The 14,888-nt window shown below is 51.7% G+C and overlaps 1 protein-coding gene across 1 annotated transcript in view; it reads left to right on the top strand.

Moving 5' to 3' along the window:
• The window catches only part of FAM53B (family with sequence similarity 53 member B), a 52,314-nt gene that overhangs the window by 27,512 nt on the left and 9,914 nt on the right, over positions 1 to 14,888 (top strand). The window contains exon 4 of the mRNA XM_069797183.1: positions 2,395 to 3,119. Within this exon, the coding sequence (XP_069653284.1) occupies positions 2,395 to 3,119 (725 nt within the window). The remainder of the gene's footprint in view (positions 1 to 2,394; positions 3,120 to 14,888) is intronic.

The raw sequence follows: 14,888 nt of genomic DNA, 5'->3' as shown, positions 1-14,888 counted from the left end.
AAAACCAGCTCTCACGGTGCAAGGGGAAAAGCAAATAACCCCAAGCTGGTGCTGGGGATAACGGTGCAATTACCGTTTTCTTTGCAAGGTTTGGAAGATTTATAGCTGTTTGTACCGAAGCAGGGGTGAAAGAGGAAGGTGTCCCGTATCCTCCTCACCAAGGCCTTTTGTACAGCGTGACGTCTCCGGCCAGAGGATCATGGCAGCTTGCCATGAAAAATCAGCTTCTATTTCTGTTTCTTTTGTCTGCTGACCTGACCCAAGAAATCTCTCTGCTGGCAGCATAATACAGGGGGAAAATAATAAAGATCTAAACATAGATGTAGTTGTTTAGCGCAGATTTCTCACTTTTCATTGTGTTTATTAAAGTGAGGACAGCAACAGTTAAAATGCCGTGCAGTTATCGAGGGCAGAGCCAGGCTCTTTGTGGCTAGAGCTGTTATGGCGGCAGCTGGATGCAGGGAGAAATGGGAAAACTGGCCAGGAGTGGTGTCAGGGGCCCCAAATCTGACCTGAAACCGAGCCTTGGTCGGAACAAGCGTTCTGCACTGTTGCCTCTTCCCTATCAGGCTGGTACCTACAGCTGCGGGCTGGATACGGCTTTTAACTCATCCTTCAGTTGCCTGAGTGGAAAAACCCCAAAACCCCTAAAAAATATTGCACGATTTAGATACCATCATACGAAACTTGGCAGCGACGGTTAGCTAGCACGGTTTGCCTCTGTTTGCAGCAGCCGACGACGAAAACAGTCACCAGAGAAGGTCTGTTGGGTGATTACTTTTTTCCATTGCAGCAGCCGATGGGGTTGTCCTACCATGGTTTTCCTGTTGAGCGTCAACGGCAGAGAGCCCTGCGCAGCCTGTGCCGGGGAGCCAGACCTTGATGATACTTTGCTTTCTTCTTTGATTGTCAGCGGGACTGTGTGTGGGAATGAGATCATCACCCTTAATCCTCTCTTTCGACACGGTCATCAGTGGGATTTCTGAACACAGCTGTAGCCGGGTTTGCAGTCTGCCTACGTGGAGCTGCCCGTAGCCAGATACGTTTCAGCCCACGGACTTTGGAGGTGCGGGTTTCTCGGAGCTTTATGCAGGCACCGCAAAACCCATCTGATCAAAGGACTATCTTTATGCCGATCCCAAGACCGTGCAACAGGTCACCACTGTCTTTTGCTGTGCTGTGTTGGAAGACTGTTAATGCAAGCTAAATTTGCAGGAGGAACAAATTCCCGTCTAAACAAGCTGAATGAAAGAGAGAGGGAGAAAAAAAAGTGTGGGTGTTTTTTTTTTAAGTGAACCTATTAAGCGATTTGTCCTTTAAATAAATGCTTCAGCATTACGTTTGTTACAGAAATGCAAACAATTGGCTGTGCTAGGTACAACTGGGATTTTCAAGGCAACCCCAAAGAGATGCTAAGCCCAGGTTGCTGCAGAAGAGTAGGAGGGTGTGGGTACCTGATTCCCATAGCACCTTCCCTCTCTGTGCGGGTAACCGGGCAGGGGGGCACCTGGTCCGGAGCACCCAGGTGACCCCAGATTTGGGGGACGGAGGGGAGATGGATGATGAGCCTCACAAGAGGTACCTTGCAAAGAACTGCCAGAGGTTTATCGTGTATCTTTTGTAGCATCAGCCATCTTAGAGCTTATTATATGACTTTTGTTAGACACGGTATCTTTGGGTCGGTTTGGGAGAGATGCTCAGAGCATCAGTGGGGATAAGGTGGTTTCCTTGGATCAAGGCTGTTTTAGCAGCGGCTGAGAGCAGGACAGCCTGATGGGTGTCGGGATGGCTTTTGCTTTCCTGTAAGCTCTGATGACCCTGTTGGGATTTCTGTGCTACGACCGGCAGCTGGATGCCTGGGCGGCACTCCCCTTTCTGTTAGGACCATCCCAACTGCTATCCCATCTCCTTTCTGGGGTTTTGTCCCCTGAGGTCCGTCTTGCCCCAGCGGTGCTACAGCTTTGTGCTTTTCACCTCCGGTTTTTGTGAACCTCTTGGGCAGTTACTGATTGTGGAAGCCGGGACAAACAGCACGCATCTGAGACATGGTTTAGCACAGAGATAAGGCAATGGCCATACTATTTTATATTGCTGACTTTCCCTTAGCTAGTGCAGTCTGGACATTCAAAGACATGTTTTTATCTTCTTCGAGCAGTTTTGCTCCTGCTGCGATTATCGCTTTGTCTCTCTCTCCATCTACACTGCAGCAACCGCTCTGCTGGCAGTTTGGAAAACCATATTCCAAGAGTTAATTAATTTGTACTGGAAAACGTCCCATATGCTACTTTTTTTGTTTATGGACGTAGAAAGCGAATCACAGAATTAATTAACGCTAATGCCTGTGCGTGTGTGGTTTGTTGTTTTTTGTTTTTTTTTTTCTCCTTTCTGAACCAGAAAATGACAGATGGAGAGATCTCAGCAGGAAATGTCCACTTCAGCTCGAGCAGCCGGGCACCAGCATCTGGGACTGCTTGTCGGACAAGGGCGAGGAGGGCTCGCGCTGGCCGAGGGAGACGGCCAGCACCTGCTCCGTCACCAACCTGATCAAAGACCTCAGCCTCAGCGACCCCCACGGCAACCCCTCGGCCCCCCCCAGCAAGCGCCAGTGCCGCTCGCTCTCGTTTTCGGATGAAATGTCCAGCTGCGGGACCTCGTGGAGACCCTTAGGCTCGAAGGTTTGGACCCCGGTCGAGAAACGGCGGTGTTACAGCGGCGGGAGCGTGCAACGCTACTCCAACGGCTTCGCCACCATGCAGAGGAGCTCCAGCTTCAGCCTGCCCTCGCGATCCAACCCCCTCTCCTGCGAGCATCCCGTCCTCGGCGGCCGGCTGGGATGCCAGCCGAGGAAATCGGCCACCGGCGGGCACGGAGGAGACCGGGTAGACATGCAGAGGTCCCTCTCCTGCTCCCACGACCGCTTCTCCTCCTCGGAATACTGCCCGCCCTCGGCAAGCAGCACGCCAGCCTCCACGCCGGAGCTGGGGCGACGGGCCGGCGGGCTCTCCCGAAGCCGTTCGCAACCCTGCGTCCTGAACGACAAAAAAGTCGGGGTCAAGCGACGGAGACCGGAGGAGGTTCAGGAGCAACGGCCCTCGCTGGATCTCGCCAAGATGACCCAGGTAAGAGGCGGCGGTGCCGTCCCTGTGAGGGGCTCAGCAAGCGAGGCGATGCTGTTCTCTTGCTTTGCTAAAAATCTTTTAGCACCCTCCCGAGGCGGGTCTGCGGCACACAGAGTGAGGCGGGTGTTACGGGGAAGGGCGTCCTTCTGTCTGAGCGGAAAACCCCTTCCCCTCCAAATGGATCTCTTTAATAAATTCCCGCATTTCTGTTCTGCGCTGGTTTTTGCGCGCCGAGTCCACCGTGTCGTTGTTTCCTCCTGGCACATGTTTCAAGCAGGAATATGTTAAACCCCACATTTTTGAGTTCAGGAGAGAGGAGCCCCAGGCCTGCTGTGGTGAGGTGAAGGCAGCACCCCGAGGCATCTAGCCCTGGCTCCGTCAGGAGCCGAATTCGTACCGCTATGGGCTTTACTTGCTCTTAGCCTCTGTAATTTTCCACTCTGGAGATGTTATCGTGTTTCATTTTCAGTTGCAAACACAGAGCACAACCTCCCTCTTCAATCTGCCGCGCAAAGCCAGATAACAGATCTGAAGTGCGAATCGGGGAGGATTTTGCTCCCGGGTCCTCTCCCTGCAAGACCAAGTGACTGGATTTTAGCGAGAACCGAAGCGAGAGGCTGCAGCGAAGGGCAGCGCAAGCAGCGTTTCCATTTCGCGCTCATCAAATTTCTTTTTCTGCCGTTTTGTGATTTGACATTTCCCACCTCGATCATTTGCGGTTGTAAAGTCGATGACACCACCAGCCCTGCGTGGGGTGGAGATGGCGGTGGGTCTGTGAAGACCCCAGGGTGGGCTGTCACCTTCTGCCGGCCACAAAACTTCCCCCGTGCTTTCGGTTCGATGCAGCCGTCTGCTGTGCTTCATCCCAGAGGCAACCGTGTCGGGAGCATCTGCCCTGGGTTTTTTTTTGTACAGCCACGGCCGGCAAAGCCTGCCTGGTGTGAGGCATCTCCTTGTTACAGGAATGCAAGATTTTATGGCGTTTCATGCTTGGCAGTGCAGAGGGTGTTTGAAGGAGTGCAGTGGTGTTGGAGGAAAAGACTGGCTTTTCCTCCGGACCAGGAGCTTTGAGGATAAAAAGGGTGAGGGAATCACATATTTGGGTGATTGCAGGGGAAAAACGCGAGGCATTGCTCTCATCTTTTGATAAACCACACGAGCAACGTTTAATATGCTAAGCTTATTTTATTAGCTAATAAACTGGACAGGCAGTAAAAACAACTTACGTGTGTTATTATATTTTACTAGCCGCAAGTTGGAATAGCACAATTGCCCCCTGCTAATTCTCTCTGTACAAGAGCCGCTGGTTGCTTCACCTCGACGTACGGCGCAGGATGTCCCGCAAGCCCGTGCGGGAGTTTCCCAGCAAACCAAAGCCTGCAAAAGACCCAAATCACCTCAAAACCAGTGGCGGGGAGGGCAAGGCTTCCCCTTCACCGCCTTCCCACCCCTGCCTGGAGCCCGCAGACATGGAGCCCCACGAGCTGCCGCCGCGGGGGGGGATGAAGCCGACTGTCCCCAAATCGCTGTCCCCAAATCGATAGCCGCGTCCCCCCAGCTCGCTCAGAAAGCGGCTTCACCGCTTGTTCCCAGGCATCTCCTCACTTTAAAACGAGCACGTTAAAGCTGCCTTTGCCACTGCATGCTGACGACCACAGCTTTTCTCAAGGTTCCATTAATAACCCACCGGCGTGGGAGGTCACGGACGGGCTGTGGACCAGGCTGAAAGCCCACGGTGCAAAACAGCTGGGGAAAGAGGGAGAAGGATGCGGCCCCGAGTGCAAGCACCAGGGCTGGGAAATGGGCTGCTCCTCTTTCTGCGTGCCCAGCAGAAAGAAATCCTTTCTCAGCCACATTTCCTCCTCCGATGGCGCTTTCTGGGGCTGTATTTGAAAACGCAGAGCGTAACTGGCATTTACACTTTGCGTGGGGGTTTGCATACACACGCGGGCGTGTGTGCAGAGGTTGATGAGGAGCCGCGTGAAGGGTGATGTTGGCATATCACGGGGTTTTGTTGCATCTGGGCAATTTGGCGTGGAAACATGATAGGAGCACATGTGGCCACGTGGGTGCACAGGTAACTAAATCCCATGCAATATCTGCTCACACAGAGCTGCTTGTGCCCGTGCCAGCGAGCACTTTGGTTCAGTTGCCTACTGGGGTGTCTGCTTGCCACGACCAGCGGTTTGGTCTTGCAAGGCTGAACGTGCTCGTCGTATCCGGACAAGCTGCTCAGCACCTCAGGAGGAGGCAGAGGTGATCATCGAGACCTTTTGGGATGAGACCAAAATGTTGAATGAGTTGCAAAGCCTCAGTATGATGCACGTGGGCTCCAGCTGCATCTGCTGGAGTGCTCACGGCTGAACAAAGGGAAGAGATCAAAGGGACGGGACTATTTTTATTCGCCTGGCTATTCTGAGAGCCTGCACGATGGTTACCGTCTCCAAGCGGTGCTTGCACCGTGGTAAGAGAAGCATTTTGGAAGCTCTGGGAGGGCAGAGCAGAAGTCATCTGCTCTTCTTTGCTCGTCGCTTCGTGCTGGGCCAGGTCGCAGGGGCACCAAAGGAGAGCAAGGAGGAGCGGGGAGCAATCTTCCCAAGGTAGCAGCCGTGGCAGGCTCCGAGGCTTTGAACCCTCATTAAAAGAATTAATGAGTTTATCTTTGCAAATGCCAATGAAGCCTTTTTTTTTTTCCTTTTTTTTCCAAAGGCTCCTTGTGGTTTTCTGCTCTTTAATTGCCAGCCTTTGCAAACAAAGGGCACGGAGGTGGTGTGGCTGGTAGGGCAGACCCCCAAATGGATCCCGCTGGCAGGGATGCTGCCCCGGCGTGGCGCCGAGTGGATGGGGCATCGCATCCAGCTGATTTTGCTGCTGGTGCTCCGCTCTGCAGACTTTGGGGAATAAAAGGCTTGCACCGGGGCCTGGAAAGCCTCTTTCTGTAGCTCTTTGTCCAGCCTTGGGAGCCCATGGATGGTCCTTCCTGGCTCCCTTGTGCCCATCGGGGGTTTAGCACCGGCTGTAGCTCATCTCAAGCCCTTCCAGGTCTCTGCCGAGGTTTGCGTGAGGCTTCACAGGCATGGCATGGCTGCGTGCTTGGCTCGGTCCCTTCTCCAAGGAGCTGAACTGCAGGCTGGGATCGCATCCCACGCCTCTTAACCCACCTCTTGGGGCTGGTCTTGGCCCTGGAGAAACACAGAGTCTAAACAAAAGCAACCCTGGCAGCCAAGTTCCCACACTGGTTCCTGCGTTGGACGGCTTCTCCATCCCATGTCCTCATGGCAGGGACCCTGCGGGGGACGGGGGTGTCCCCAAGCATGGGTGGAGGATGTGGCTAAACGATCTAACAAATCTCAGCATCTGGCTGTTGGACTTCTGTGTTGGACTCGTGTATTAGGGGCTAATACAAGGGTAAAGAAGGACCGACAGAAACCCACCTAAGACCCAGCTTCAGGAGGATGAAGGCACAGCGAGACTTGGCAGGTTGCCCTCTTTGAGCATCCTTGGGGAGCCCAAAAGCCTTGGATCCTGCCTGGAAACTGCTCCGGACCACCTGCCCTCAGCAGCCTCGGGGTGTCATCTCTTCCCCCCCAAATCCCTAACCATTTGCAAGCCATTCTTAAATCCTGCTCGCTTAATCTGAAGTGAGCTTCCAAATTTTCAGCTGTCAGTGGAAACGTGGAAGAGAAGCAGTAAATGGAAACGGGCTGAGAAGCGACGACAGCACGAACGAATGCTTGCAGTAACAAACTAGCCAGGATGCTACAAGCGGCAGCGTGTCACCAGACCAGACGTGTTTGGTAATCGGATTTTTGGAAGAAGGGCTGCGCGGCAGGAGCTGTTCGGCAGGAGAGAGATGCAACCCTCCTGTCCGTGCACCGCCTCCGGGAAGGTGCCTGCAGGTACTTTTTGTGCTGATGTAGAAGGCTCACGCGGTGGATAGGGAAGGAGGAGAGTGTCCAGGCTTTGGTTTCCATCTTTTGGGAGGAAAAAGTCTGATGGGTGGCACAGAGCAGCGGCGATGGGTGAGGAGCTGTACATGGTGCGGTCCTCAACTCCTTCCTCAGTGCATCCCGGCCCCGTGGGGGACAGGAGACATGACGAGGAGGCAGCGGGACCTCGAGGCTTGAAGCAGAGCTCACAGCTGGGCTGGATCGGTGTTTTCCAGCAGCTCTGTCCTTCAGCTGCTCCCTTGAGACTCCAGTGAGGCTCTCAGAGGACATGGATGGATACCTTCACCCTGAGATGTGAGACACACACGTTTCCCTTGCAGTAGATGTGCCTGAAATTGCTGGCTTACAGCTACAGAGTTAACTAAGTTAATTATCCCAGCGGGCCCAACTGAGCGCTTCAGCAGTTAGGCTAAACCTATTCAATAAGCTTTGCAAAACTCAACTGTATCAGATGGCAAATCTGACCAAAATATTTCGCCAGCTGGGATTTTTGGGGCAGCTGTGAACTGCTGGCTTTGCCTGCACGGTGCTGAAGCCTGGCAGCGGCACCGACCTTCCTCGCCCTCTGAGGATGCTGTGGGGCAAAGCCAGCTTCTCCATCGCATCAGACCAAGGGGGAAGGTTTGTCGGCTGGGAAGCAAAGGGCTGGGTCAGGGAGATCCCAGGGGGTCAGCGGGAGCTTCCCTTTCCCTCTGGTGGATGCTGAGCCCAGGCATACATTTGTAATTTGGGTAGCCGTGGCTTTGGCAAGGGCAGGTGACCCAAAGATGACAAAAATCTAATCACTTGTACGTCCAAAAGCAGCTCTCTCCATGTTCCTGGAAAACCTTCAGCTTGAGGAATAGTTGTGTTTTCTCTGGCTACCGTCCTCCCCATCCAAAAATCCTCCAAAGTGAGAAAGCAACGCCTGAGCACCCTGCGTTACTCAGCTACTCTCGAGCATGAGTTTAGAGAAAAAATAGTTGTCGGGGTGGTTCATCCTCTGCAAGAACCGATACCATAGAGAAAGGGTCCCGAAGCCCTATGCTGCGAGGCTTTCCCACGGGGAAGGGGTTGCCTGGGTGCAGCATCTCCCCCAGTGCCGATGAGCACCCTGTCTCCCATCCATCCCCTCCTCGCCCACTGGTCCAGGCTGGGTGGCCGGGGCCGGTGCCCAATGCCCGGCGGTTGCCAGCACAACCAACGCCACCATCCCCAAGGAACTCTGCCACTGGGATCCAGCCCAAGGCACGTCCCGTAGAGCATCCCCAGGTTCCAGGGAGAAAACGCAGCCAGGATCGGGTACCCGTGGCAGCGGGTGCATCCCCAAGGCAGGGGTACGCTGCTGGGTTTGGGGCAGCAGGGCTGTAGCAGAGTGGGAAGAAAGCAGAGCCGGGAACCGTGCAAAGGCCAGGGATTTCGTAGCTATTCAGTTATGAAAAGCAGCACTGGCAGGCTGCTCTCTGCGTGGGAGGACTGGCACAGAAGGACGAGCAGGATTAGGCAAGTTACGGTGAGCATTCTTGCCTTTGGTGGGGCGGGTTTGCGGGGCGTGGGGCACTGTCAGAGCCCTCCCCGGGATGGGAATGCCGTGAAAACCAACTAATTCACTGTGGGCAGTAGGAGACGGGGGATAAGCATGCTCAAGAAAACCCTGCAGGTTTGGGTATTCCTCCAGGCTGCTTTTAATGCCTCTCTAGGAACGAGACTGGAAAGTTCGGTGATTTCAGATGAAGAGCTGAAATAATGGCAAGGTGTCCGCATGTGTCCTCTAGTCTGGCTTTATTTGGGTTAGAAATGGCTTGTGTGCAATGGTCTTCATGATTCAAAGCAAAAGAAAGCCAAAGTGTCGAGACTGGGCTTTCCAGTAGACCTCAAAGCATTCACTTTACAGATGGGGTAACTGAGGCACGGGATGTGCCTTGAGTCCCTGGACACTAACAGAAGAGCTGGGGACCCAGCCCGGGGTGCTGGGTGCTGGATTAGCATCTGGTTCTGGCAGCGGATTGGTTAATTTTTTGCTTGTGCTGGTAGCCACATGCGTTTATAGGCCTGAAACCCAGTACCATAATCAAAATAAAAATAATTTGACCTGAAAGAAATGTTTTCTTCATACCAGGAGGGATATTTAGGCCAGGCAGGAGGGGAGGGAGCCGCTCCTGGAAGCAATTACATGGCCACATAACTGGGCTAATTAAGAAAGAGACCTAAATGTTAAAGTTCTGCTGGGAGGGAAAATACTAGGGAAAACATTGCCTTTAATTCCTCAAAATGCTGGGTTTGTCTCTTCTCTCTGCAGTTCCCATAGCTCAGAGAGGGGAGGTGAGCCCATATCGCTCCCCTTCTTATTTACTCATACGGCACCAAACCAGAGAGGCTTCAACTTCGGGCAGAAACCAAACCATGAACACGGTTGTCGTTGAAATAGCAGCAATTTTTAAAAGCTGCAGCACACCACGAAAATCCTTCTGCTCTTTTTAAATGCACGCCAACGCTCCGCTTTGTGCCTCTTCGCCTTCTAACCTGGCGGGTCGTACTCAAAGGAGCGGGTGACGATGATGTGGTATTTAATTATCCCCAGTGTCCGGAGGCAGGTGAGATGTGAAAAAGCTGGTTTCTATTCTTTGCCCCAAGCAAGGAGGGTTTCGGTACCGGGGAAGCAGCCTGGCATCCCTGCCCACCCTTGTGCCCCTTAAAATGAGGACATCAACCATCCTCTCATTTCGGTGCAGGGCTTGGGCTTGCTTTCCAACTTCAGCTTTTATTCCCCCTTTCCACGTGAAGCACAAGCCCAAGGAGGACAACATCCAACCTCCAAAATCCCAGCAGTTGTTCTGGGGATTAATTAATTAATCTCGTGGTAATGTGGTCTCCTTCCTAGGCGCAGTGCTCTCGGTCTCGCAGCTCCGGGGACTGTGTCCATACCAGCAGGACGTGATCAGAAATGGTCGGATCAGATTTTTCCATGAATTGGGAGGTTTCTCAAAGAGCTGGTTTTCTTTTTCTGATGTGGGTGCGCCTAAAAAATATGGGAGATGAGCAATGTTGCAAGGGTGTTGGGAGGTGGCTTGGACCCTGGCTGTCCTCCCAGCTGGGCTGATTTTGGCACGAATGGGTGGTTTCACCCTTTGCAAGGCACTAGGAGAAGCTGGCTGGGTGTCTTAGGTGAGAAAAAGGGATTTTCTAAAAAAAAAAAAAAAACCAGTCTGGCAGATGTGTTGTGTGGTGGAGAGATGTTGCCTGGTTTTCCTCTCCCGTGGTCTGGTGCAATTCTTCTCCAAAGGGCACATGGCTGTGTGGTGACCTGGGGACTTGCCATCTCCCACCTCCGCCGCTTTCCGACGTCTCTGTGTCAACATTTCCTGCAGGATTTGGGGTGTTGTGTGCCGAAACACCTCACGGCAGTAGGAACGCTTGGTTCGGTGGCTTGTCTGAGTCATCTATGGGAAGGCGAGCCATGGGCCAACCCTGATGTTGGCGTGCGTGTGCTGGCTGAGCAGATTGCTTTCCTTCACACAGGCTCTGGGGAGCTGCAAGGGAGACATAACATGTCTGTCACACCGACGGCGGCTGCCCCGAACGAGAATTTGAAATCATCCTTGGGAATGGCAAAACGAGCCCTCGCTATCTCTTGCCCGTTCTGTTTCCTGCCTTGTAAAATTTTGATATGGTTGTTACTGAGAGATTTTAATTTGTGTGAACACATTGCCAAACACAGCTATCCTTTTTATAGATGTTTTTTTTTTAAAGTGAGTCATTTATATATACATAAAAATTTATATATATCTATATCTATATCTATATCTATCTGTTCAACCCCAGCCATGTTCCCTGCAGCATGCAACCTGAAAATGGAGGATCATCTTCTAGTGTTTGGAAATACAACTTGCCGCATAGAGAAAGGCACAAACTTCTTTGTGGCGTGTAAGCAGTAGCACTGCTGGCAATAATTGTCAGATGTGATGGGAGATACTGGTTCCTGCCAGTTGTAAGTGCCCTGCTAGCATCTGTGCGCTGGTAATAAATGAAGACTCGGGGGTGGCACCTGTGCCCCATTTCTGATGGCTCCACAAGGTTTTGGCTTCTCTGTGAGCCTTGAAAGCATTTGCAGTTTGAGGAGCTGCATCTAGCATAACAAATATTGTACCGCTGATGTCTTCTCCTCCTGAGTTTTCTGTAACATCCATCTGCTTTGCTGTGAGAGTTGTACCTGTGAACACTGAGGAGTCCCAGACAGCTGGCAAACTACTTCTCCTCCTCCATGAAGCTCCTTATTAGAATCATAGAATCGTTTAGGTTGGAAAAGACCATCGAGTGCAAGATCATCGAGTGCAACTGTTAACCTAACACTGCCAAGTCCACCACTAAACCATGTCCCTAAGCACCACATCTACACATCTTTTCTCATATAGTATGGCATATAGTGTGTGGGACAGAGAGTAGTTGTTACAGAACAAATAAGGCAATTAAAATACCCTTGCCCTTGCATCTCCCCGGGGTTATGGAGAGCTTCCCGTGGTTATGAATTCACCATAAATAGCTATCTATCTGTCCTGTGGGTGGGCTGTGAGGGATGGTTGAGAGGGTTTTGGCAGCAGTGGACAGCAGCTTGGAAGGTGGTGAGGATGAAGCAGTGGGCGCGCTTGATAAGGAAGAGTTACAGAGAAGACTTTGTGCCTGAAAGACGCCTGTTACGGGAAGAGTGCTGAGATGTTGGAGCCGGCTACAACGGGACTATTCATGTTGCTCGCTGGCTGCCGTAAGACAGACAGTGCCTTTCATGGGGTGACTTCACTGTCCTCCGAGGAGCACGTGCCTTTGCAGGATGGAGTCATCTGCACCAGGAATCGCGAGAGCATCCTCCTGAAACGTGGAGGCGAGCTTCTTGCGTTTTTCAGGATTACAATCAGCTTCAGCCTGGGCTGGAGATCCAGAGGAGTGGGGTGTGTAATGCTCCTGATGGTTGGGAGCTAGGCTGTCCCCTGCCTGGTTGTCCCCTCCAAAGTAAGGGATGATGGCAGTTTACATGAGGATCCATGCACAAAGGAGCCCGTACGCTCCCAAAGCTGAAGCAAACAGCCCACCAGCTTGGAAATGTTTCAGGCTGGTCTTGACTCTGAGTAGGGAGAAGTTTTAAACTGCAGGATGGGAGAAGCGACTTCTCCTCTCCAATCACCCAGGTCTTTCCTTGAGGGGTAAAATTCTCCAAATTTCCACGAGAAGATTTTCTGTTTAAATTTTGGCAGCTTTCAGGCTTGCTGGTGGGGGCAGGAGGGGCGGCACTGATCTCGGTCACCGTCAGCACCCACTCGAGCCGGTGGCAAATATTGCCAAAAGGTAGTGACAGGCGAAAAACTGGAGGTTTTAAATTCCAGACATATCCCAGGAAATAGTTTGCTATTGATGTAACTTCTGAGACAGATTCCAGCTTCCAAGCCCCAGTGTTTTTTAAATAAACACGAATGAGAGCCTGCAAAGGTCAATTTGTGGCTTGGTGGGAAAAAGCCTTCGGTTCAGGATCAAAAGAAAATGGCTCCGTTCGGAGGGTATAGAGGACCTCAAAGGCCAGCTGGTTTTAACTTTGGTCAGAGTGTTACATATGCTGCCATTGTTATTCATTGCCCTGGTATTTTTTTTTATTTAAAAACACAAGTAGTTGAAAAAATTCAAGTCAGTTTTGGAAATTAGGTTCATAATGATGTTTACTTCTGGCTTGAACTGTTAATGGTTTTTTTTTCCTCCCTGTTCCTTTGACAAACAATTCTCCGTATTCGTTGGAAGTATAGCAGACCTCATCTTGGCTGGTGTCCCCAAGGCAGGGTAGAGCAAGTGGCACTCGTTGAGGTTGCCCACTGGTGCAAGCCCATCTTGCTTACGTCCTCCTGCCTGCGATGCCAGGGAGGATGCTCGTACGCTGTGAGGAACTTCATCCCTGAAGTATTTCCATTGCTTTCAGAGATGTTTTGTATCAGTTTTTCCCTTTGCTGTGCTAAATATAAAAGCTTTTGTTGGGTATCGTAGACTGGCCTGGTCTAAGAGTTTGATCAGGTTCAAGTGCATGTACTTTTAATGTATAGAGGGCAATATGTTAAGAGGAATGGATAATTCTGAAGTTATGGCATTGGACTGGATCTCATATGCATCAGCTCCGTTCCTGCCTCCCCTGCAAATGTCCTTCAAGCAGAGTTTCCCTGCCTTAGTTTCCCAAGTGAAAAATGAAGGCAATGCATTTTTTTCACCTACCCCTCTCCATAGGCTCCTGAGGCTGCGCTGGCTCGGGTGGGATGTAATTTGGGTGCTCACCACACCAATATAACCTTGCTCTTAGGTACCGGCTCATATCGCTGCCAGAAGTAGCACGCCAAAAAAGATCCATCTCCCTATAAAAGGCTGATTTGTTGGTGCAGCTCTGGAGTGACCATTTCAGGCAAGGTACTTTGGTATAGTCAGAGGACGCTTGTAGGAGGTGATTTATTGTAGCAGGCTCTATTTTAGTTACCCGACAGAGCTTTTAATAGCAATAACGTATAATGCAGTGACATCCATTGTTTTGATTTTACAGTCGAAACGGTCCCATCTGCCCCAGTTATAAATTTGTGACTCACCAAACACAATGGGCTGAAAATAAATTCAGCCGTGGAAGCAGAAACCGGCCGTGCCCAGGGACATGGGCTTTTCTGCCATGTAATCACTTTTCCAGCACAGGCCGGGACTTGTGTACATGGATGGGCTCCTCTGGCGGCATCTCTTGCCCGGGCAAGGGGGGTCCGAAAGCCAAAGGGTTCCGTGGTACCCAGGGACTGTGCCCTGCCATCCCCTGCTCCCAGCTCCATCCCCTGCTCCCGGCTCCATCCCCCCGTGGGATCCGAGGATGTGGGCTCGGGTGTTGCACCCTTGTTCACGCTCACAGGGGAGGACAGGGCTGGAAACACAAACAAAGCTTGGCAATGTCTGTCCCAACCACACACAAAATCTGATTGTGTCCCCAATCATGCATCTGATCCACCGCGTGCTGTTTAACCCTCTGGTCCCCTGGGCTCGTACGCTGGTTTAATTTCTGTAAGGTCTTGCTTTAGAATTTAGGGCATGAAGTAAGACCACAATAGCATAATAGAAATATTATTTCTGTACTGAAAATGATGCAGATAATATGAAGATGGAATAGGGCTGAGATTGTCAAAAAATGTGTTTTAAAAAAAAATAAAATATTCCATATTAGTGATGTTTCATCCTAACTTGGGACAAGTTGAAATACCGACATCTCTGAATTTCCCCAAAGATGAGCCCCTCCAAACCCTGAAGTTCTGCCAGCTCTGGGGATGAGCCAGGTTCAGGCTCACCATTGCTCATGCCAGAATGACTCCACTTAAATCCATGGCATTGCAATAGCATTTTCAGGAGAACAGCCCTGCCCCGATGCCACCGTCTCCTCTAGGCTGTCAGCAGCGCCGAGCGTGTTGGTGTGACACGTGCCCTGCGATGCTCCAGGGATGCTCCATCACAAATTTTCGGGATGCAGAGGAGAAGCCGGGGAGGGTGCTGGTGCAGGAGGGCTGGGCAACCTGGAAATAAATAAATAAATACACAGTAATCGCCCATGAGGTTGCCTAATGACCTGTCTGAGCGGACGGATTTCTCCAGCTCATAGCGAAGGGTTCAGTGTCTGTCAGGGAAAATATTTGTTCTTGGCAGGAAATGAGGATTTCCTCCAATTATCGTCGGGAATGGGAACGGGCCAGGAGGCTGCACTGGGATCGAGTCCCCGTGTGCGGGATGCTGCGCACGGGTGGGACGGTTGAGTCCCAGGAGCATCGCTGCTCTGATCCCGTGCAGAGCTGTG

The sequence above is a fragment of the Haliaeetus albicilla genome, chromosome 11 (genome assembly GCF_947461875.1).
Source record: "Haliaeetus albicilla chromosome 11, bHalAlb1.1, whole genome shotgun sequence".
NCBI lineage: Eukaryota > Metazoa > Chordata > Aves > Accipitriformes > Accipitridae > Haliaeetus > Haliaeetus albicilla.
The sequence above is the reverse complement of the archived record's forward strand: the minus strand, read 5'-3'. Positions and strand labels throughout refer to the sequence as shown.